Raw genomic sequence first — 25,106 nt, 5'->3', positions numbered from 1 at the left:
ATGACCCATGTGAGTAAGAATATGTAAAAGTGTACTTACCTATTAGATCAATCATATGGTTTAGTTTTGTCTCGGCTGATTTACGTGAGCCGTCCGAAATCCAGGACAGTTTCTTTAAATTTTCTTTAAATGCATGCTTCATGGTGTCGACCATAGAGTCAACTTGCTCAATTATTTCATCCATAGTATTCACGTTTTTTGCTTTAACATAAAGAGATGTAACAACAGGAGCAAATACATCTTCAGTTTCTGCTAAACATTGTTCTCTTCTCTGAGATTCATCTCTGGGTCTATTTGGATAAAATGCAGCGAGGAGCCTCCAAGTCATGTAGTTTATAAGTTCTGCTTGACTTGTAGAGCTCACAAGTTTTGATACTCCCTGAATATAATCTTTCTGTACTAAAACATTATATTCTGTGTCTAGGAACTCATCATCAATGTTTGCAAATGCAGAGTGGAAAAAAGAAGTCCAGTTCATGAAGGGAAATTCTTCTTGAAGTTGAGTCACACTCATAGAAGTTAAATCCTTCAGATCAACTATTTTTCCAGTCGTAATATTTGCTAATTTCTCTTCAAAATTTATTACTTCATTCATTGCAACGCTTATACTGTTGGAAATTCCAAACATTGAGGAATCCTCTTGATCTTGCATTCTATAAATTAAGAGTAAAAATAGATTTATATTTTATACATACTTAAAAATTTAGACAACAGTTAAAATCAAATACATATCAAAACTAGAATGGTCACTCAGTGGAGCGCAAACTTCTGCCTAAAATCAGTTCTCGTAAATATAAAAAATATTCTCTATTCTTAGTCAAAATTAGGTATTGTTGAACATTTTTCACCTTTTATGTGAACTTGGCCTTTTTTATAAAAAATCTATATTAAGTGCTTTCTTTATACCTAATAAATGTCACTAATTTGTGTGATTTATCTCAATTAGTTATAAAGTTATGGTCGACTATGCTTTTTTAACGTTTATAATATAATATGACTTAAGTTTTACTGAAATCGGGTTGTAATTATAACCGTAATCCTGATGACAAACAAACAAACTGAGTGGAAAACATAACTTTGTTATGTTTTGCGTAGTATTTATTATATCACAACTGTTTATATAAACATCAATAATTATTGCATTTAATGCAATGCGAGGGATGTCAGAATAACAACTCTGAGTTCTTCATTAACGAAATAACTATTTTTTAATTCATGACTTTTCTTATATCATCAATTACTTTAATCACTTTAATGTTATAGTTATTATTATTAGGTGTGATGTCAAAATAACATGATATAACCCACCGAGATGCTATGTAACTACAGTTGTTATATAGATAAATTATGGATGTTTTTTAATGGAGGTTGTACTTTTTTTAAATTGTGGTCTAATTTTTTAATTAATCTGTTCTTGTTCTAACATTCCTATGAAACGGTCCAGACGACTTATAAGACTGTTTCTAAGATCTCTAGATCGAACTAGACCAAACAATTAAGGACTAACATAACTCTACATTAAAGGTTTTTTTAAGCATTTTAATCGATATGCTAAGGAATTGCAAAATGATTGAAGTAGTTTAAAAAATGATACATAACGTAATTATTATAATCGTTTAACTGTTTATTATGAAATTAAATATGTTTTATTTTTGGGTTGATAGTCATGTTGGACGGTGTCATTTCTTCAACGTCTACTCCATCTATCCAGGGAATATAAATTAAAAACGCAAAATGAGAAGCTGTACTATGCCATATCTGAATCAACACACAATTGTCCGGGCCTACCAATGCTTCCAGTGCTATGTGGCTGAGATTATCCAGAGAGGCGGATTTCATTATCAGTAATTGAAGTTAATTAAAGTAGCTTTCAAATAATATAAAAAAAATATGGTTTTATCCCATGTAGTTTGTTTGTAATAAGCCATTGAAGATTTTCCCAATTCATCTGGACCATCCTTTATAATATATGTACATAAATATTTTAAATTGAAGTCCAATTTTTAAATATTTCACTTCTTCATACTGAATAAACAATTGTCCTTAATAAATGTTAAATTAAAGTGTATGTTCAATTTACATAATTTATTTGCCAAATTGAAAGTAACTATTAACATTAAATTTTCTAAGATTTCTTGAAGTATTCATCATTATTCATTTATCTACACTAAATTATGACAACAATGGCTACAATCTTAGTTTCTACGATATTTGTTAAAAACCATTACTATAAGCAACTATTTTTTATATACATTTGTGTTACCCAGAGATGCCTGTTCTGTTTTTAGGATGATCTGTTATTTTGACTCAGCCAATAAAATTTTTAATGGGCAGTGAAAAAAAAATATATGGAAAGTTTTTGCTTATGATTTGAAAATTGATGAATAATTTTTTTTCTGGCTAAAATTGACGTTATTGAATATATTTTAAAAATTAATATCTCTTGAGAGGTTAAAATAATTGTAATATATAGTACAGGTAATGACAATTCATTTCCCCCGAGTTGGAGTGGGATTTTTGTAGAGTAAAATAATGTTTAGACATTAGAAGAGGAGGAACGATTGGTGTTTGTTCTCATTTTTCTCTTTTGTTTAAGGTTTGATAAATAATCGGGACGTTATTGTCTTAATCCGACAGGAAAATCTGACCCATCTTTAGGACATACAACTTTTTTATTGTTATTTTTAATTAAAATCAACCAAGGTACAGCTGAAAGAAAAATAAAGCCGTTTTGTTTTTAATCCATATCTCTAAGTTCAAAAATGTCAGAGGAACAACCAAAAAGGAAATGCGTTTGCAATCTCGTTCGCGCCGGTGTCAGTGCCAAAAAAGGGGCGGAGTCCTTGTAAATTTCGCTCCAGACTACCTACAACGTTAATAATTTTATTAAGGATTCGAATTGAGACATAGAACGAAGAAGAAGGAAAACTTCTCCAGCAACAATATGGCTGACACCTGGCCTGTCTTCATGTGGCCCTCCTCCATCCATTGCAGTTTAGGGCATCATAGAGAAGAAACTCTCATCCAAATTCAGATTGGCTCTGAGCTGCCATCATGATAGCAGGGTACCCCATGAGCACGGCCTTCATCGTCAAGAGCTGCCAATCTGTTCCCCGGTGTGCCGAGGCTGTAATTACTTGTAAAGAAGGATGTATTTGATAAAGTAAATAGCTGAATTTAGTATTTCAACATATCGACAATTGGTTTTTAGTTGTATTCTTTTGATTTCATAAAAAACCATTTTTCGTAATTAAGGGTTAATTTTTTTCTTTCCAAGTTGAAAAGCATTATAAATATTAATGCCTGTAGAATATTTTTCAAATTTTAAATAATCTAACTTATACTATTCAGATGATATATAACCGTCCCATATTTTATCTACTTTTTTAATGAGTTAATAATCCATACATATAAAATATTTTGATACTAAACATCTCGTCATATTAAAAAAAAATTGTTATCCCAAACCAAGATCACCTACGTGGAATAATCTTAAAGCATATTTCATGTATCTTATTTAGGATATATTTTTTTAAAAATTTCATCGCAAGTTTTGAGTCCCTCCAATGTATTTAGATATAATTTTCTGTTTTTTACTACAATGATGTATTTATTGTAGTAACTCGTTTCCCCCCACCCCAAAAAAAAAAATCATTGAAGAGGCAGCTGATATTAAAAAAGGTTTTAACTAAGTAATATCATAACTATCACACTTTTTTCTTCTCATTGTGTTTATAAAAACCCTATATTTACTCATGTAATATATAAAAATTCCCCTAAAAATAAGACACTCTAATGTAAATAAACTTAGCGAGATATATATTATTATATATCTTTTTTAAATTAATAAATATCAGTTAGATTAAAATATTTCAATTAAAAACAATCAAACAATTATAATTTTTAACAATATTGATATACTGTTTTTTAACATTCCTATAGAAAAATGTAAGCTTTACTCGTAGTTATAATGATTGTTTGTTATTATTACATTTTCTTCAGGTAAATTAAGCATGAAAATATAATTTTGAATTAGTTATTCAAATATACTTTTCAAATAGAAATCAATTGGAAAAACAAACAATTCAATATTGTTTATATTGACTTGTATGCATTCATATACATAAATTGGTAATATTCTCTAAAATAACTCTAAAGGAAGGAAATAATTAAATCTTCTGTCTTCGGTTAAAAAAGGAAGTAAAACCATACTTCAAACAAAATATATAGATATATAGGGGTAATTTAGTTCGTTTTGTATTTCTGTAAACACCTATGCATCAACAAAGTTCTGTATGACATATATATTTTTTAAGCTGATAATGCTGTCTTTAATATCCGTATTTAATAAGCATATTTTATTTAAATTTTTGTTCTGAATATATAATGAAAAGGATCTGATTTGTTTTAGTAAAACTTTATATTAACCTTACTTTTGATGTTTTATTATCATGTAAGTTACAAAAAAAACTTTAATTATATTTTTTAGGTACTGTTTTAAAAAAGAACATATTTCAAAAAACAAATTGAAATATTGATAGCAAATATAATAATGGATTCTAAATTATATAATAAAGGAAGAAGTGAAAAAGAGGAGTCCGCCTTTTGACCTCACCTACACATTAAAAGTACTTATAATAGACTACAAGCATAAACATATCATGTATTATCTCCATTTTTGACCTTCTACAAAATTCAAAGTAGGCATAGCTAAGTATCATCATTTAAATTTTGATATTTTTTAATTATTCCATCCATTTTTCAAAATTAAATATCAATTCATATACTAAAAGTTCTTGAGTGAATATAAGATACTGAGAAAAAAAACATCATCATTTTAAAATAATCTAAGCAAGATGATTCTGTGTCTTCAAACAAATATAATTGTTTGTTCTTATAGTAAAAACATTAGATTTGTATAATTGTTAAAAATATTTGTATGTAATATCCATTACTTTATGCGAATTTCGAGAATCAAGTAAATACACATAAGTTATGATGAGATTGCGTGTATTATATATAGTTATAATGGCAATATTAAATTTTTACATACTGTTGTACGCCTCAGTTCTCACATTGAAAAAGAACAAATCAACAAATCAAAATTAATGAACGACTTTTAAGCAGGTTCTGTTAATATAAATCACTAAACCTTTATAACGCAATCCTAAAAATACAAATGAAATTTAAGTTGGGTATTATTATTTAGTTTTAATAAAGAATTTTATGTAATTTGATTAAATGATTTAGAAGTATACTAAGAAATATTGTAGAGAAAATGCAGATTACTTGGGAAATGAAGTATTTTTATAAATCCAAGTGTGTATAATATCCAATTTCACTAACAGAAGGTGAAGGACCTTAACTCACAGTTCTTGCTAGCAAAAAAACAGTTCTTCCTTCCTAGATCCAAATATATTGAATTATATTATTATTAAGATGCTGAAAATAAGTCCACACAAAGTTTAAAGGCCTCAAGATAAAAAACAACTATAAGTAAACACCGTAGTTTTATCAGAAATTACTTATAATTTATAATATTCCATATCGACTTCTACAACAATTTATAAATGACATCTGAAAGATTTGCATACCCTTGCGACCTCCATAGAATATAACTTTGGCATTTGCGTCAAAAGACTTGATATTCTCTTGATGGCAAAGTATAAGGCTTCCCCACAAATAAAAGTTACATGGATTTAGATGCAGTTTGGCAATAATGACATTTTTATAACTCCCCAAACATGGTATGCAGACATTGTCCTTTCTTGGCTTATGTTCCACTTGTAAGACCTTTTCTTTCTTGTCAAAAACCTTGACAAGAATTCATAAAATGTTCTTATGGTATATTTGTGATGTGTCCAACGGGCCGTGCCCAGGTCAACAAAGCGCAATTATTGCTTTTACTTTTTCCATCATTCTTATTTTTTTAATTTACTTTTGACAGAATAGTTGTACTTGCACGACACAGCCTTTTAGGTATTAAAAATCCAAAAGGATATATGCACTGTTTTTGGATCTTGAAGGCGGTAAAGTTTATATGGTTTTTCTACTAGAGCCTTTATTTTGAACAATAGAGTCATAGAGAAAAAAAATAAAGACGCTCGGAGACTTTTACTTGGTATTTGTCTTAAAAGCCCGACAGAGAATAAATATTCTGAAATTGAAAAGTTTAATGCAACTGTTGTGTTTGGTCAAATAGTAGATATTATGTGAAAATCTACAGGAAAAAATCAGCCTAATAAATAGATGGCTATTTCAACAAAATACTATACCTAAGACAAAGCAAAGTTAATAGTTGAAGGCAATGGAAAAATCATTTGACTACCTTGACACGTCTATATTTTTCTCCATTTATGGAGAGAGTTAATACAACCTCTCACAAGAGTTTCCAAAAAACCTGGCTTAGCTATTGTCAAGAAGTGTTATCAGATATAGAAGGAATATTTATTAAGTCCAGATATAATTTTGTATATAATATATTTAATCAAATTTAAATGATTATTACTGATTAATCATTATTTATAATTTTTTGAGATCCTTAATGATTTAAGAAGTAATTTTTGCCCCTTTAAATCCATTACAAATTTTTTAATGTGTAGATTAATTAATCAATATTACTAAATTATAAATAATATAAAACAGCTTTACATGCATAATAGTGTATTAATGATATATTTGCTAATTCTAATTCACTTTTGTTTTTTTTATTTGGTTAAAATATTTTTACAATTATATAACATAAATTTGTCATTAGTATCATTTGATAAGAGTTATATATATACATAGACAAATTATGTCATCGTAATGCAGTAGATTTATAATGATTAATGGCTCAAATAATTCATAAATACTGCCAAAAAGCATTACATTTCATTTTTAAATTCATATTTTATTTCAATATATACAAGAAACGAACTTTTCGTAAGTACATTTTATCATAAAAACAATCCTAAATTATATAATATCATCTAGCTTGCTTTAGTTTCGACGGGCCAATTTTAATATAAATCCAAACTTTAAGTTTTTATTAAGATATTCCTTTACTTTAATGAATTTAAAAAACTATTCTTTTAAATACCTAATTTCAAATGGTACTAAAATTTTGGCAAAATAATTATACATTTCTTACTATAAATTTATTTCAAACATTAGATATACACAAATGTTTCCATGTGCATTTAAAATACATAAAATGCAACACTTAACTTGATAAATAACAAAGTAAAAAACTGCATTTATTTATGTTAATGGTATTGGCAAAAATATTCTTATTTTATTCAAAAGAAATGGTTAACTCATTTCAATATTGGAAATTACGAAGCAATAAACATAAACTGTAAATATCTAACTATTAATTTTTCAATTTTTGGCCATGGGTACATTTAACAATTTTTTTTTTTGCTTAGAGGTATTTGTGGTATATAATATATACTATAAGTATTTTATATTCCAGGAAACAATTTAAAGTGAGATCCGTAGTTCCTGTCAAGCTTGAAAAAGAAAATCAAGGAAGACCCCACCAAGAAGATTTATCGCATCCCCCAACGACTTAGAACATCAGGTGGGCCGTGTAGGTGACTTGGGAGTATCCTCATACACGGGGACAGCACGACACCTTCTGACTGAGGTTATAAAAAATATTGGGCTCAAGACAAAAAGAGATGTGGCCCTTTCTTTCCCAGATTTGTAACCGCTGGACTTTACTGTGAGGGGGCACTTTGGAGTGGGAAAACAATAAAACTTTACACAAAAATGTGAAATCACTGGAAGGTGACATAGTGGCTTCCTGAGGTTAATCAACTAGTTGAAGAACTCCCTTGCTCATCAAATCATTTTTTTTTCTCAATTTCCTGGGTCATTCCACGTTCAATCACCGAAAATAAATAGAAAATGTCACCTGACCCCCTCGGATTTGGATGATTTTTGGCACACAAGTTCAAATGAATAAGTAATTTAAGCGTGTGTGCCATGGTTACAAATGAAGATAACAAAATCAAAGCATTAAGTATTTCCATCCTTATATTCCATCTCCTTCTTATCTGGCCTCCTAGATATGACGTTTGTTGGGCTCCCAATACTAGCTTTCATCATTCTTTTCAAGGCTACTGAATTTGATATGGAATGACCTCATTTTTTAATTTTTTTATTCTTGCGGAGAGAACATCTAATTATTGAGTGAGTAGCTACGTCTAAGTGAGCTCATGAAAAACTGAGAGTAACACAAAGGCATTATTCTGGAGTTATCTTCTATATTATTAAGAAAAAATTGTCTGCTCGCCGACGCCTAATAACTAAGGAAAATGCCGGATACTACCCCTAATTACTTTTATACATGGGTATATTTTATACTTATAAACTTTTTGGGGGTTCACTCCCACACCTAAAGGGGTTAGGGACACCATTTTTAACATCACTAGAATTAAAAATATAAGGTAGATCAAATAATGTTAGTTTTCGCTTTCAAATCTATTTTTTTAACCTTTTAATATACCTACAAATCTACAAGTATCAATTTAACAAATTAAATGGCCAATATTCGAAATAAATATAACTTTTGAAAAGATCATTTTGTAAGTAGTTTTCTTAACTATTGTGCTTTAATTAAATAAGTAGCTTATATTGTTGTTGTTAGATAATTAAAGTATGGCTATTATTACTTTATTTTGTTGCTTTTGATAAAATTATAAAAAAATAAAAACTTATTATAGAAAATCAATCAAAATATAACTATCTCATTCAATAATATTCTTACTAGAACCTTCAGGGAAATAAAATTGATTTGAATTCGAAATACGTATAAATTAACGTAAATAAGTGAATTGAATCAATCAAGAAGATTGGAAATAGGAATTGGTGTTTAAATCATTTTCAATTTTAGCTGTAATTGTCAGGGGCAAGAGCATATATCAATCATTTTAGAATAATCCATTTCTGTTTAAAATGAAAATTAAGTTTAACATCCTTTTGTATCTCTTGAAAAGAGAACTTTAATGAAACTTTAAAAATTCAGCAGTATCACATTAATTATTAAAACTTTTAAATTTATATAAAAAATGTAAAGAATGTTGTTAGAAAGTCGTTTTCAAATGGATATAGCGGTTATAATAACGAATATGAGAACTGAAACTTTTTAAACATAACTTTTGTATTAAAATACAATAAAAGATCGAATAAAAAGTACTACTACACACGTTAGAGTATAAAAATGAAAGAAATTGATATTTTTGTGACCTTTGACCTTATCTTTATTATATTAAAACGGTACTTTTAAAACTTATACTGTTATATAACAATTGCGTTAAGCATACAAAGGCTTCAATGATCATGGCATTTGCGAATTTCTTTTTATTACATTATTTCTACACAGTTTATTGAATTTAATTTGATCGTTCCTTCATACTATGTATGTGTCTGAAATAAAACATTTGATTTTGTAAATTGGTTTTAAAATCTATAAAAAAGCTAAACTTTAATCAAAATATATACTTCTCAAGTAATGTGTTCATCTCAAAGTACTAGTATATATATTTATATATGGCTAACTTATGATATATTAATATAGTGCAAATAAAATATTACTCCACTTAAATTTGTAACTTTCAAACTTGAAATACGATAATACAAATATGTCATTTCCAAAAAAGAAATTGGTTTTGTATGAATGGGAATCAGCTGTCTGTTCGAACAGCATATACATTTTATTAACCTGTCTGTCTGAATAATTTTGTTTTAACAGGGTTTTTAAACGCTTCAACAGCATCTTCTGGCGAAAAGTTGACCACCCATTTTTTCTTTATGCGCGGGAATAAAAAGAAGTCATTGGGTGCCAAGTCAGGGCTGTACAGCGGATGACCCATTTTGGCCGGTCAAAAAGGCGCTAGTTTTATTAGATCTGTGAGAGCTGGCATTGTCATGGTGAACAATGATTCGTCTTCTCTTGTTCGTTTTTTGAATTTCTCCGAAGACTTCAGGGAAACAAATTGTGATGTACCACTCAGAATTGACCGTCCTACGATACTCAAGCGGAACTGTCGCCACATGACCAGTTTAGCCGAAGAAACAGGCGACCATTTGCTTCCGCGAAGACCCAACGTTCGATTGTTGTTTTGTTTCGGGCTCATACGCATAGATCCATGATTTGTCACCTGTGAATATCTTATCAACGTCTTTTGAAGCATTGGGAGCGTATTTTCAACAATTCTGTGTATCAATCGACACGAGCCTTCTTTTAAAGCGATTGTCAAATTATGTAGGTTTAATTGAGAACAAACCTTTTTTACGGTCAAGTGTATATGCAATATCGAATGTATGCTGGTGGAAGAAATGCCCAAGGATGATTCTATCTCACGGTATGTCACATCACGATCTTGTATTATCACTTCACGCACAGCCTCAATGTTACCTTGTACAACGGCCTTTTTTGGACGATCTACACAGAATTCGTCTTTGAGCGAGCGTCGGCTACGATTGAATTCATTAAACCAGTTTTTCACAGTGCTATAGATTGGTGGTTTATCGCCATACAAAGATTTAAGTTTATCAATGCACTATTGTCGTGATAATCCACGTCGAAAGTTTTGAATAATGATCGTATGAAAATGTTTACGACTTAATTCGATTTTTGGCAAATTAATTTTTTCAAGTCACACAAAGGATGGTGGTAAGTCAAATATTCTGAGTACAATTATGCTACAAAAATGTCCAACTTACCAAAGGGAATGCCAAATTGCACCAGGCAAGACTTAGTGTATCCTAGGCCAGAAATATATATAGAAGCATACGTAACAAAAGTGTACCACAAAAAATTTCGCAGAAAAATAATCTAAAAATCATCGATGAAATGTAAAAAACAGTATTTAATCAAGGACGAATTGCGTCAAAATATGGAGTTTCGAAGTTACTTATTTGTATAAGGATCCAAAAATTATAGTTTTTTAATAAACTTTGGATATAAGAAAAATCTAGAGAAAGTAGTCAACTTTTCATTTCAACTGTATCGCTAGTTGATTTCATTTGAATATTCAATGGATTGAATATCTTCATTACGAAATCAAATAAGTATATTTATGTACAATAGTCTTCAAGAAAGTTAAACACTAAATTTGTTTACCAAGAATTATTAGTTGTATCCATTTGTTCTTAATTTCATAACTAATAAGTAAATATGTTCATTTTAATGACAGCTATAATTTTTTTTATAACGATTATTTTTAGGCAAATAGTACTAAATTACTTTTAAAAAGATAAGATACGACCAAATGGCTATTAAAAGAGAGTAGTTTTTTATCCTTGTTTTGATTTTTCCCCATATTTCAAGTCGAATTCATTTTGAATTCGATATTGTGATAAATATATGGAAATGTTTAAGAAAGTTAAAGTCAATTTTTTCTTTATACAATGTACATATATTTCATTATATCTAAAATCATAGCTACAATTTCTACATATTAAGTTATACATAGAAAATATTCAATAATGGATACTATTATCTATAATAATATTATTATTCAAATTACATTCATATTATGGAACATTGAAAATAACAATGCTTATGAAATTATAACCTATAATATTATATGAGCTTTAGGAAAATTGCCCACGGAATATTCTTTCTTCCTGTAATATGGTAATGGGAAAATTGTGTGCAATTATTTCATAATATGTATAGTAGAAGGAAATCGATTATTTTCCTTGATGGCTTCAGTAATGTGTGTCTCGCGTTGTATAAGTCTAATCGGTTTCTTCCAGATATAATTAGAAAAATTAAAATTTATAATAAAAAACTGATCAGATAGTTTTTGATTATGCTACTCATTATTCTTTGAGCGTGCTTAAAAGATGGACATCATTAAAGAGAAAATACGCCATATTTTAAAGTTTTTGTTCGTTCAGGGGAAATGCAAGCCAGGCGTGTTAAAATATGAATAGTATTTATGGTCTAGATACAGAAACAGCCCGTTAAGCGCTATTTTTGTTTTGTCCATTCTCTTTCAGTAATTTTGATGTCAAAGATTCGAGGGCAATTGTCGAAAATGTGTATAAAGTAATGGAAATCTTCGATTCAAACTGTTATGTATGTTAAACACTGTTTTGATTGTCAATAAAATAAGCATTAATGAAAAAAAAACACACATTTAAAATGAACGATTATTTTTACTACAACAAATAGTTATTCATTTACAGATATGTCCAATCTATAGAACGGATCAACCCATCGAAAATAGTTTTTCCATATGCCGTAAAACCTTTAAACACAGATAGCAGACGTCAAACTGCGATTGGGAAAAGATATTGGGAAATTAAGAGGGGTAATTTATAGTTCTTGAAGCGGTGGTGGTATTTTTAAATCTGCCTCGAGACCAGAAGTTTAAACTGCACAACCCGTTGACTTGGAGCATAGGCGATACTATAAGTGATTGTTTGATGTTGCAGTAGTTGTTTTGGGTTATTCTGTACAAGTTTGCCCACACGTCATACTTACTCCTTCCATCCCGAAATTGGAGAAAGCGACAGAAGATAGTTGAAATTCAGTCTTTGTAACCTTTTAATATTAAGAAAATAACTTGGGTTCGTCAAGTGTAGGGACACAAGTGAAACAAAGAATATATTGACTGAGGAAGAGAGGAAGGATCTCGACTTCTTCGAGTTATTTGATTAATTTGCACTTCGAAGGGTAACAAAAGTTGAAGGAAGGTCTCATTGTGTGAAAGAGGTTATTTATTTGGCTATAGTGGAGTATTCGGAGGAAGGGTGCAAGTTCTCTTGGAATCCATCCCTTGACTGAGGAATAAGGCCAGAGGAGATCATATATAATTATTTAAGGACTTAGGACTTTTTCTTATATCTAAGATGAATAATGACAGTAGAATTACTTTCAGGAATTCTTTGCACGAGAGTCGTAGTATACAAATTCGTACTGGTGTTTTTCTTCTTGAACATCAATCAACTCGGATAACAGTGAACTCAAAGCCTAATTGAAGTATTTTGCCCTATGTTTTCATCATCCTTAATGAGTAAATACTTAACTATTTATTACCTAATAATAATCCTTAATATTATATTAAATTGATTACCAATTGATTTGGGATGATTTTATCAATCATAATTGTTAGAATAAGTTTACAGGTCGGATTATTCAATCAAACGAGTTTGTACTGAATATTTCTATACCCAACAACAGTCCAATAATAGTAAATCAGCAATAACTAAAAAATAAACAAGTCATTTATTAATAATGTAATTTAAATTAGGTTTCTTATTGAAAAGATATGAAGAAATCAAATGTGTTCATATTTACTCTTAGTTTACAGTCTATTATTTAGGTCCCCTGGTCAAGCTTAATTATTTGTTTGTTACCTATATGATGTCTTAACATATAGTATAATTAAGTATGGCTGATTATGCTGATCCGGTTAAGCCTTATGTAAATAATATTTGCCAGACACATTTTTAATGAGAAATTTCCCATTCTCGTGATCATTTGGAATTTGTACTACTAATTGGCTACTAATATTCTTTGCAACAAGGACACCGTCATCGAATGGCTTTGGAATTGTGGTCTTTTGAGAATCAATATGGATTGCCTAGAATGCCAAAGGCAAATTAATCGTCTCCTAGTATCTCTCCTCCTACTTCAGTAATACATTTTTTGCGTCGCTTCAATTTAACGAAATTATTTCCTAATTATTAATTTCAACTATACTCTGTCCAATGTCGAAATGTAACTGAAAAGTATGACGTGGGGGCAAACTTATTCAGGATACCTGTGGTTTTTAACGTGTCTTGTAGTCCACAGTAATCCTACACATACCCAGTGTGCCTGGAGTGCAATTCGGAAAATTATTAACTTTATTTTATTGTCGCCCATCTGCAGATGCAAAAACTGTTAACAACTTCTTTGATATAACTGATCAGTCATTAATAACATTTAATTTATATTGTTATTGCGAAAAATTTCCTTAGGACCATTCTCGGTGCACATTTTGTTCTTAATCATTTGCTTATTTTTGAATTAAAACATAATACACCAATATTTCGTGTCATCAACCATGGATATTATACAAAAATCCTCAAGTAATATTATAACAATATTTTATATAATATTATTATAAACTAACTATAATTTGGTTACCATACTAACTCATAAAAGAATAAGTATATAAAAAAGTCCTATCAATTTTTTTTTTGCTGTGCCAATCTTTTTCCCATGAGGAATAATAAAATTATACATCCATGGGTACTTTAATATATATATATATGGAAAAAAGTTATTATATGTAAAATTATTATATTTTGACAGGGTAGACAAAAATGTAACCAAGAGATATTTTCAATATCATATGAATAGACAATATTATTTATCGAGGATTTGTATTAGTTGCAGTAATAAAATCACACTTTAAAAATAATTAAAAAATAAACTACAAAGAGTTCGGATTTAAAAGAGAAACAAAAAAGCTATTTAACTATACGTCGACAAAGGTTTTTCTGGGACCTACAAGTATTAAGCCCTAATTTTAAAAAAAAACAAAAAACAAAAACAAAGTATTCTAATTAGAAAGTTCAAATATGGAACAAAATCTCTTTAAGTTATAAAAAAATATCTGACTATGAAAGTTTTTTTTTTTTCACATGGAATGTCTTATATTTATTGCCCGTCAACACCAAAACAAGCTCATTGTTATTAACTCTTTAGGAGGATCCGAAATACACTTAAAGTAGCCAAAATTGGTATTCACAAATTCAAAAATCGGAAATTGACTAATTACCCATTTGAAAAATGGTTATTTCGGTCTAAATATAAGTCTCTTAAATCAAAAAATAATGATAACTATTTATAAAATTATTGTGTAACTTAATTTTTTTTCTTTCTCAACAACATTTAAAAGTCAAATGAAAATCAAATTATTCAAACCAATACATAAATATATATATACACGTTCCCAAAAACAAAAGGACGCTAAAATTTAAAGAAAAGGGATAGAATAAACAGAAAGACATTTATCTCAGAAAAATAAAATAAAGGTTGATCAGAGGGCTTCTTTTTTTGGAAACAAATCTAAATCCTTTTGAACTGAACTTCATGGTTTAATCATAGGTCATTCTTCATTTGAAAATGCATTATTGTTTGCATTACCTGTGCGCCGTTTTCTTTTTCGAATAATTACTTTTCCTTTTTTTATTCTACTTATTTTATATTTAATTTTCTTTTTCGGGGCATTATCTTTTGCTCCCAGATGTGCATTTTCTACTACTGTGAGCATTTTTAAAAACTTTATATCTTTTTAACTTAATCTATTTCTAGTATTAAACGCAATAATTCTTCTGTTTTGGGATTAGAGATATCAAAAAGCATAATTATGTTTGTCAAAAAATTTCTCCACATTTTGTAAATGAACTTATGATGTCCTTGCTTTGTGTTTATTTAAAACTTGCCATACCTTGTAGTACCTGATAAGTTTGTTCGGGGCTCAATCTTTTGTTACTTTTTGTAAGTTGCACCTTTTTCAAAACAATTGGACATCATCGATAACAATGTAATGAAACATGTTTTATATAATGAAAATATTTCAAATATTTATGCAGAAAAATGGCTAAATGATAAAAAAATCAACTTAAAATATGAAATTAGTTTATAACACTATAAAGTAAAATATTGATTTTTAGTTATATCAGAATTAAAATAAAGTTCAAACAATATAATATAATCAGAGTTGGGGAAGTGAAGGAAGTGAATGTAACTTAACTTAAAAATTTGAATGGTTAAGTTAATTATATTTTAACTGAACGGGTCGATTATTTCAATATCGTTATTTAACTATACATTAACTAGTTAATTGTTTATCTATCTAAATTAACTTTTAACTGAACTATTTTATTTATTAAACTGCATTATCTTAATTTTAACTTTAACTAGATTAAGTTAAGGTTTAAGTAAAAATCCGCGAAAATGTCGTTGAACAAGTGTAATTCACCTTTAGCTCCCTCCGGTAGTTATCATACGAGGCTAGCTTCCCTTGAATTGCTTTTTAGCTTCAAAACAGAAGTTGTTAGGAGTAAGAACTATATTTTTTCTTGATTGTTTGATTGGAAGTGGAAAATCCCACCCAGGCAGACTGACAGAATAATCTTTATTATGTAGCTTTGATAAATCTCTCAATTGACTTTAACTTAATGATATATTTTTTAATATCAAAATGAACATTAACCATTGTTGGGTAAGTTAAATTAACGTAAATTACTCTATAATTTATGAACTTAAACTGAAATAGTTAGGAATTTTTTAGACTCAAAATGAACTTTAACTTAACATGTTAATTTTTATAGAAAATGAAATTAACTTTAACTCAACTAGTCATTAAAAAAATAAAATGATAATCAAATTTAACTGAACTTGTTAAAAAGACTTGCCCATCACTGAATATAAAGCATCAAATTAGTCATAATCGCTGAAATATAAATTTTTATGTGCTGAAACCATAAAATTTGTAGCAATTTTTCCCTTTAAAATCGTGTAAATCTTTAAGCCCTTAGGGCCAGATGAATTTTTAAGATATCGGTATGTTGTTTGTTATAATATATATATATATATTCAAAAACCTTATAGTAAAAAGGGAAAAGTTTCATGATCCCAAACAACTTTTTTTAGGACACCTTATTCTGACACTCAGATCTTTACAATAAAAAAATAATGAGAAGTTGGTAGCTTATATTTAATCAAACTTTATCAGGGCCAATATAAGTGTCTTAAATCAAGGTCCTAAACTATAGTTAACAACTTTAGATATCTTAATTTATCCCACAAATTTGAATACAAAAGCTGAAATTTGCTCATATATTTTATGAAATATTGGGTGTTAAGTATTTGAAGTAAACAATTATATTTGAATTTTCTCCTTTTCTTCATTTTAGTTCAAGATTTGTTTTATTTCAAAGCTCATTTATAATTTTTGTTGCTTCCATCATTTCTTTGTTATGCTTCTGTAAACTTTTATACTGATATTTTCGGCCTTTTATTCATAAAAATATTTTATACGAGTTGGTCGATTTACCAATTTTTGTTTATAACAGATCAATTGCTCATAATTTATTTATGTTTCATTTATAATAGGTCTTTAAATAATAATTAAAGAGTTTTTTCAATATAATTCTAAAGAGTTAAACTCATGTTACATTTATTAAATGTCTATTATATGGGAAGCTATTTCAAACGTTACAGGTAACCATAAATATATAAGTTGAGGTGGCTTAAATATTTATTACGTTATATCAATTAATTATTTAAACGGACATTAGCATTGATGGGCACAATTGTGGTGGGTTTCACAACCATAGATCCTTTTTTTTTTTGACAAGTTATTTCGTTATCATACCATGCTTTTACCAATAAATAGGAAAAACGTATACTAAATTTATTTTACTGAGTGCGACGTTGAAATCTGAGCAATCAGTACCTTTAACTTTAACGATATATATTTCTGAAGCCACTCTACATGCACAAAAATATTGGCGACCAGCTTTAATGCTTTGTAGTTTCCTTTCTGGCTTCCATGATGCTCTCAAGACGTCTCCTTAATGCGTAGCATGTCTTTCTTACTTATTCTTCGGGTATATCGGCTCAATATTCGTAAATGGTTTCATCTATGGCCATGATGCTTTTTTGCCTAAAGGTACAGGCTTGTACTCTATACACAATCAGAAAGCCTAATACAAAGGTTTGGTGTCGAGTGAATACGGGACCCATACTTTTTTATGGCCAGATTTTGATGTTATTATTCAAACAGATTTGAACAGTTTTGGGAGTGTGGGTATGAGCACCGCCTTGTTGCTGTACTACATTATCATTCGGGAAGTTAGTCCGAGCCCACGAGAGCTAGTAAGCTGCCAGGTTTTATTTCCGGTATCAGGAAGCGCGAGGATTTTTACGTGAGTATTACGTTCAGACAGAATTCTCTTGACAACTTAAAAAAAAGATAAAGCAAATGGCATAATGTGAAATGTTCAACGTGTCTAAAAACGTCTCTGAAAAACGCAACAAAACTTTTCAATTTTCCAATAAATTTGTGTTGAAATTTTAGCATCGTATCGAGTAATTATTATAGGAACAAGGGAGTTTATATTTTCAACTGGTTTTATTAATGCAACTTTAGAGTTGAAACTCGATACAAGACCATAGTTATTATCTGGTTTGGTTTTCAGGGTTTTATAGACAATTTTTGACAAGTATTTTGGCCAAAAACAAAATTTCAGACTGTAAACGGAAATTTAATCGCTTTCAAATCGTTCACATATTTTTTGTTCACCAATCTATCAACCAATTTTTTTCCTATCCTGATTTATAAGTTATGCAACATATTTTACTTTATACTTTGGAGACTTGTTCAGATCAATCTCCTTTAAAAAATAGACTTAGTTCAGTCCACTAAAAATATTAATAGTCTCAGAGCAGACTTGTATATTAGACCGACACCCAACAATAATAATTAATAAAACCACCACTTAAAGATGTGCACTTATGTTTTGAGCAAGATTAGGATCACATTAAAATAATTGTTTTAAGATTCTCGATATTTTCTTTAATTTAGTCAATTTTATAACAAAATAAGAAACTCTTGCTGCCTAAAATTGTCTTAGAAGGAGGGGTGTTTTATTAAATGCATAAAGGGATCTTCATTGTAATAAAATTCAATTACTTTTTTTTGCGTTAAATGATTGTTAAACCTAAATCTGATAGGATTAACTATAATCAATTATGATGACAAATTATGTCTACTTTTGTTTAAAATATTATTCTTCACGCTTAGTGTTGGCGTTACTTTTGCCTCCTTAATTTAATAAAATGTAATGATACATGATTCTCTACTATAAAATAGATTTGATTAAAATGGGAATTAAGAAATACATGAGTTCTACCTTCACTGATTGTCGAGAATGAAGCCCAAGTCGAGTGTAACCGATTGTAATTTATTTTTTTCTTTGTTCTTTTTGGGGGTATTCATATAAATTGAAACTACATCATGACACTAAACAACTATAACTATAATTCATTAATAATTCAATAAATTTTTCATTATGGTGAAGGGTAGTGTAGTGTATTGCAAAAATTGTTCCACCATAGATAAAAAGTATCCAGGCTTTTTGTCCATGAAAATGTTAGGCTGTTCGAAGGACATACATAATTGAAAGGAATTTTTGTATCAATGCTATCAAACGTGCGAATTGGACTCTTATCAGAGTCGATTATTTAAACGTATTTTATTGATTATTTTCTAATAATAATGATTGTATTTGTGATTCGGAAGAGTTTACTTAAGTGTTATATATATAATAAACTCTCTCTTTTATAAACTTTGAATTTATCATGAAATATTTATTTTGTAAGTTAATTCTGATATAAACATATTAAAACGACATATTATCAAAAATTTAATTAAATATTAACAATTTGAAGTCATAAATCATGAAATAACTTAACATGATTAGCAGGTTTGTCTTAGTATAAAATCTATAAAAGGGGTACATCCTATGAACTATAATAGTATATTACGGTAGATGTATTTATGTATACTAAATGCAAATTATAAAAGAGGTTTAGTGAGTATGTCTTAATATAATAATTTTAAATAAAAAACTGGTACATCCTAGTCTACTATCATTTAATATTTTAGTTGTATGTATGTCCGCCCATTAAAAATGCATAACCGGGGTATTTATTTCAAAAATGGAGACAGATACAACCCTTAAACATTCATTGTAGTAATTAGTAGATGATGAACATATTTATTCCCCTTTATTTATGTATTTGATATTTTGTATCTCTACTTTTTCCTTTAGTTCATTAGTGGCATCTATCCAGAGATTCAAGTAACATTGATTTTTTTTTTTTTAAACAACAACGAAAGTGCACGTCACCACCCTGACAATTTGAAGACTATCTGAGAGAAAAGCAACTTAGCATTGATAACGTTTCATTAAATTATCTGTGAGCAGCTTATATATAGAGGAGATAAAAAATCATTTTGACATGAATTACGACGATGTCAATCCTCAATTATAAAACGACAACTTACACTTATAACTCAGCAACAAATCCTCAGAGCTACATTTTGTCATTTACCTACTACTTAATATTTTATACTTATTTTTCTCTCTCCAACAATAAAAGAATACTAATCTCATGTTTGGTAAAAAAAAATAAAAATAGAAACTATGTTCCGATGGAACTTGCCAAATGAATGTGATTTTCAAATCCTTATTTTTTTTTATTTCTATAACTATCTCTTTTTTATTATCTGATTGCAAGGTATTTAAAGTGTATATTAAACAAAAGCAATGTTTTAGTACAATGAAATAAATTGAAAGTTTAAAAAAATATACAAAATATTTCCTCGTTAGATTTTTAACTATTTACATTTGCAAATCTACTCTTTTGAGATATTTATCTGCATTTGATTAATTTTCAATCTTTTATGATGCATTTTTTATTGAAAAAAAGTATTCATCAACTTGCTTGGGAATAAATTATTTGTTTTTTCACACTCTGATAAAAACCATAAGTGAGATAATATTTTATCAAAGTCTATTAAAGAAGTGTTCTAGTACTTAAATAGCTGTAAAAAGGAGATAAGCTATTATAATTGGTACCTTTAGCCATTCTATTAATTAATTAAATCATTCCTGTCACTTAATTTACGGATTGTTCAAAAAGTCTTAGAATAATATTTATAAGAAAATTTAAAAGAATTTGTAGTTGATTTTTTGCTGTAAAAATTCAGCTCGAACTTATAGGCATAACAGTTTACAAAGGGAAGTCAGCTCTTTAAATCAGATTAAGCCAAAAAGTAGGAGGTTGAAGTGTTAGTTTGCAACCAGAGGGGTCTGGATGGTCAGAAAACTTGAAGCTGGATATAACATTGAAAACAAACCTCTAAGCAAATCCAACTAACTCCAAAAGCTGCCAGTCAATATAATAATGAATATGACTGAAGTAGTAAAAAAAAGACATTGCCAAGTCTATAGTACCAAGAGGCGTAAAAATTTATTTTGGTAAGTCCCTAAGGCTTCAGAAACAACTTTTACATTATAATGTCGAAAGAACACTCGTTTCCATCCCTTTAAACGCATCCTGAGTTAATTTAAACATAATAAAATCAGGGTCCTTTTCTTTATTGATGAAAGATCGTCAATGGTTATCCAATCATAGATATAAACCATTGATAAATCCCGTTAAAACAGGATCCCAAGAGAGAAACCCGATTCCTGACCCTCCCAACCGTATAGTTGCTGACTGAGAGCAACTTCCTTTCTTTTGGCTTCCATTTACCAGTTAAGATTATTTAATTTGATCTAAAGAACTAACCTAACTTTTAAAACTATTTTGTCCAAAAGAGCAAACCGAATGTTTACAAAAAAATACCTAACATACCTCTTAAATTTTTATTTTAATAACATGCAAAGACCTTTCGACCATCCGGTATATGTGTCATCATTAATACATAATTGTACAAAGTTCCTCTGGAAAAATAAACATAATAATAAACGTAATTTTTTTGAATGAATTTATTCACAATTAATATTATAAGAAAGGGTAAAATATGTTACTCTAATAAATAATTCTTATATTCAACTTTACGTTTAAAAGTGACATATTTGATGAAGAAACATTAAATATGATATATATATATATATATTTTTTTAATTGTGTTCCTTGCATATTTTTGTTATTCAACATATGCATTTTAAATTTGATTTAAAGTTTTTTAATTCATAAATTCTTGTCTTTAATTATTAAAATTTTTAACCCATGTTTTCAAGTATAATTTATACATTAAAGAAGTCAAAATCTACTACAAAAATACATTTTTTTTATTAGTCATCATTTTTATTAAATCTTTTTTATGGATCTCAACAGTTTGAATAAAGTAAAATGAATTTACACTTTTTAATTACAAAATGTATCTTGAAGTATTTTTTTTTGCAAAAATATTGTCAGTATGCTCCAAAAACATTAAATATTATTAATTAAATTTCTTAGTTTATCTTGATAAATCATTGTTAAGGATTTATTCTTATATGTAGCCGTCTTTAGTTTAGGATAAGAGAATTTAATTAACTGTCTTGTTTAAAATTTATTGTTTTTGATTTCTTGTATTCTTTTTTTTTTTCAATAGGAAGACCAAGGCGTACAACGTTAGCCACAAAAATGTAAATTGTAGTTTTTATTTAAAATAATATATGTATCTTCATCAGAAACTGTTTGGTACTAATATTTTCAAAAATTTGCATAATTTAATAAATATTTAAAAGTTTTTTTTTTTTTTTTTAAACATAAACATTTCATTTTTCTACATTAAAATAACAAATTATATTTTGATGAAAACCCAAACTCATATTGGTAAGTTTACTTTAAAATCAAGATGTTTTTTTTTTTTTGATTTGTTGTACATGGGTTTTTATCAATTCGGTTGATATTTTTATATGCAAATTGGATGGAATAGTTGAAAAAAATGATACAATATTTAAATAACGTAATATTTTAAAGATTCGTTAAAGAGTTTGTCATGAAATTAAAAACTTTTTAGGCTTTTGTTTACTCCGCTCACAAATTGCATATTACAAAAGGTGCTAACTAACATAAGGTTATGAATGAAACGTTGAGCTTTAGTAACACACTTAGCTACATCATTACCTCAGAAATTGAGTTTCTGCAAGCATGCATAATACATTAGCTAAATTAATATAGATTTGCTTAATATTATTGCTTTTTTTGAAAATGAGTCTAATTGAGTGGAATAGCCTATTAATTTTGTTTCTTGTTTTTTACCTCATAAAAAACAAAAATAAATAAAAATCCTACTCCTAATTTTTTTATATATATTTTTTTCTTTTATTAGCATATACTAAAGCAGAAATATCTATCATAGAAATATTGAAATATAACAAGAATATATGTATATATATTTTCTTTTGTTTGCTAAAAAGTGTGTTACCATTTGAAATGAATAAAAAAAGTTTTTATTTTTGTTTATGAAAACTATACTATATATATGCAACAATAAGAAATAAGCTCAAAACATAAAAGTTTTTTTAGATCTTTTGACAATGCAAATATATAGAAAACAATATGTTTTATTAAATCATAAAAAATATTCATTTGCATAGATCCATTCTTAATATATGTACATGAAGATATATGTTTAAAAAGAATAAAGTAGGACCGTTTCGAAAATGAAAAAAGGTGTTTTTTATTAATGTAACTCTCACCGGTCAGATCACATTGCACTAATTAATTATAGGTAAACATTATAGTATTACCACCTGACTAGGAATTGTCTTTGAATTTTATATTGAAGAAGTATCTTTCATTTTTTAGGGCTGAACGAGACCTGAAGCAACACTTTTTCTCCCGAATGCATTTTCCATGGAGTTACGTCGTTCCATAAAAGGGTTTAACATTAAAACTACATATTTGATACCATTTTGATTTTGCATTAAGATATTATCTAATGTTAAAAATCAAGACATTCAAAAAATTACTTTGTTAGCATTTTCTATGTTTTCATCGATATCAGACCCTTCCGGACTTCCACAGCGTACATCATCTTCGACACTCATAAATGTTCGGGGTAATATTGCATTGGCTTCCGTTGTATTTCTTTTCATCAAAGAGCAATGTTTCCTTAATACATGAAAATATTTGATATTCATTTTTTGAGCAAATACCAAAGTTACTTTTCTCACGATTCTTTATCTCACGAACCAATTGTCCGACTGCTGACAAACTTGTACACGTTTATTTGAAGTTGATAATAACAAAAAGTTATATAATCAAAATAAAATTGAGTTATGTATCACAATTTGTTCCGAAAGTTATGGCCGATTGTGCACTTTTTACTTTTTGTGGATCACATAAGATGTTGGTTTTATTTGAATTCTTAAATATTAGAGGTAAAAACCACTAGTAGCATAGAATTTACATTGAAGGGTAAATGATTATTAACTAGTGTCATTAAAAAGTGTCAAAGTTATCGTGGACACCATTATTGTATACTAGATTTAATAGTTTAGTAGAAGATTAAAAAAAATCACATACGAGTCAGAAACTAGAGAAGATATATTACCCTTTAACTTGGCTTCAAGGGTGTTTTTACCCACTTTCTGTGTATTATTTAATAGATGAAAAAATAAGTAACACAGGCCATTACACATCTGAAAGTTTTAACACAAAATTTTATAGTAATTATTAGAGTTTTAACGTTAGTACGTTGACTAAAATCTACCACCCACCACTTTCTCTTTCTAATTATACTTCCTTTTTTTTCTCCCTCTTTCTATAAAAAGAAATTTTTTTCCGTTGACTCAACTAGATATTAATCTTACATCAACCTAATATATTAAAATTCATCATACAATACATAAATACATCACCTGATAATTATAACATGATAATCTAGATTGTTTAAAGTACACCAACGGGCATTACTATACTCATAATTCCCCATAGTCTCATTCTATTCGTGAATTTATTGGGAAAAACATGCGTGCAGTTGCATGGGGGCATCTTGTAGGAAAATATATACAATTAAAAAAATAATTAGAAAGAGAAAGTGGTGATGGTAGATTTTAGTAGACGTACCCATTCATTCTTAGCTACTTCATTGATTCATATCATTAAAAAAAATTAAAATTTGTAGTGACTAATTCATTAATTTCCTATATCTATACTTTTCTATGTTACAGCAAATTTTATATCGAGTTTAGTCTAGGGATAAAAAAGTTCTTGGTATAGAAAGAGAAAGAGAGAGAAAAAAAAGGAAGAACAATTAGAAAGAAAAAATGGCGATGGTAGATTTTAGTAAAGGTACCCAATATTCCTACTTTCATTATAATACGAATATATACAGGGAGCGGGGAGCAAATTTTCGCCTACTTTAAACATTGATAACTAGAAGACGACATTATCAAATAAAAAACCAATAACCAATTAGGAAAACTATTCTCGTAAGCTGACGAGACATAGTTCAGTTAGCATCATGCCGTCATCATATGAGGAGATAAAGAGCTATGAGCTTTCGAGGTCCACCGTAGTCATGGCATTGGTTAAT

At 28.5% G+C, this 25,106-nt stretch overlaps 1 protein-coding gene across 1 annotated transcript in view; it reads right to left on the bottom strand.

Annotated features, from left to right (window-relative positions):
- LOC121132528 (endothelin-converting enzyme homolog) overlaps window positions 1-25,106 on the bottom strand; it is a 171,150-nt gene that overhangs the window by 77,877 nt on the left and 68,167 nt on the right. Inside the window, exon 4 of the mRNA XM_040727946.2 lies at window positions 40-653. Within this exon, the coding sequence (XP_040583880.1) occupies window positions 40-653 (614 nt within the window). The remainder of the gene's footprint in view (window positions 1-39; window positions 654-25,106) is intronic.

Source organism: Lepeophtheirus salmonis, chromosome 2, assembly GCF_016086655.4.
Source record: "Lepeophtheirus salmonis chromosome 2, UVic_Lsal_1.4, whole genome shotgun sequence".
NCBI classification, from domain to species: Eukaryota; Metazoa; Arthropoda; class Copepoda; order Siphonostomatoida; family Caligidae; genus Lepeophtheirus; species Lepeophtheirus salmonis.
The sequence above is the reverse complement of the archived record's forward strand: the minus strand, read 5'-3'. Positions and strand labels throughout refer to the sequence as shown.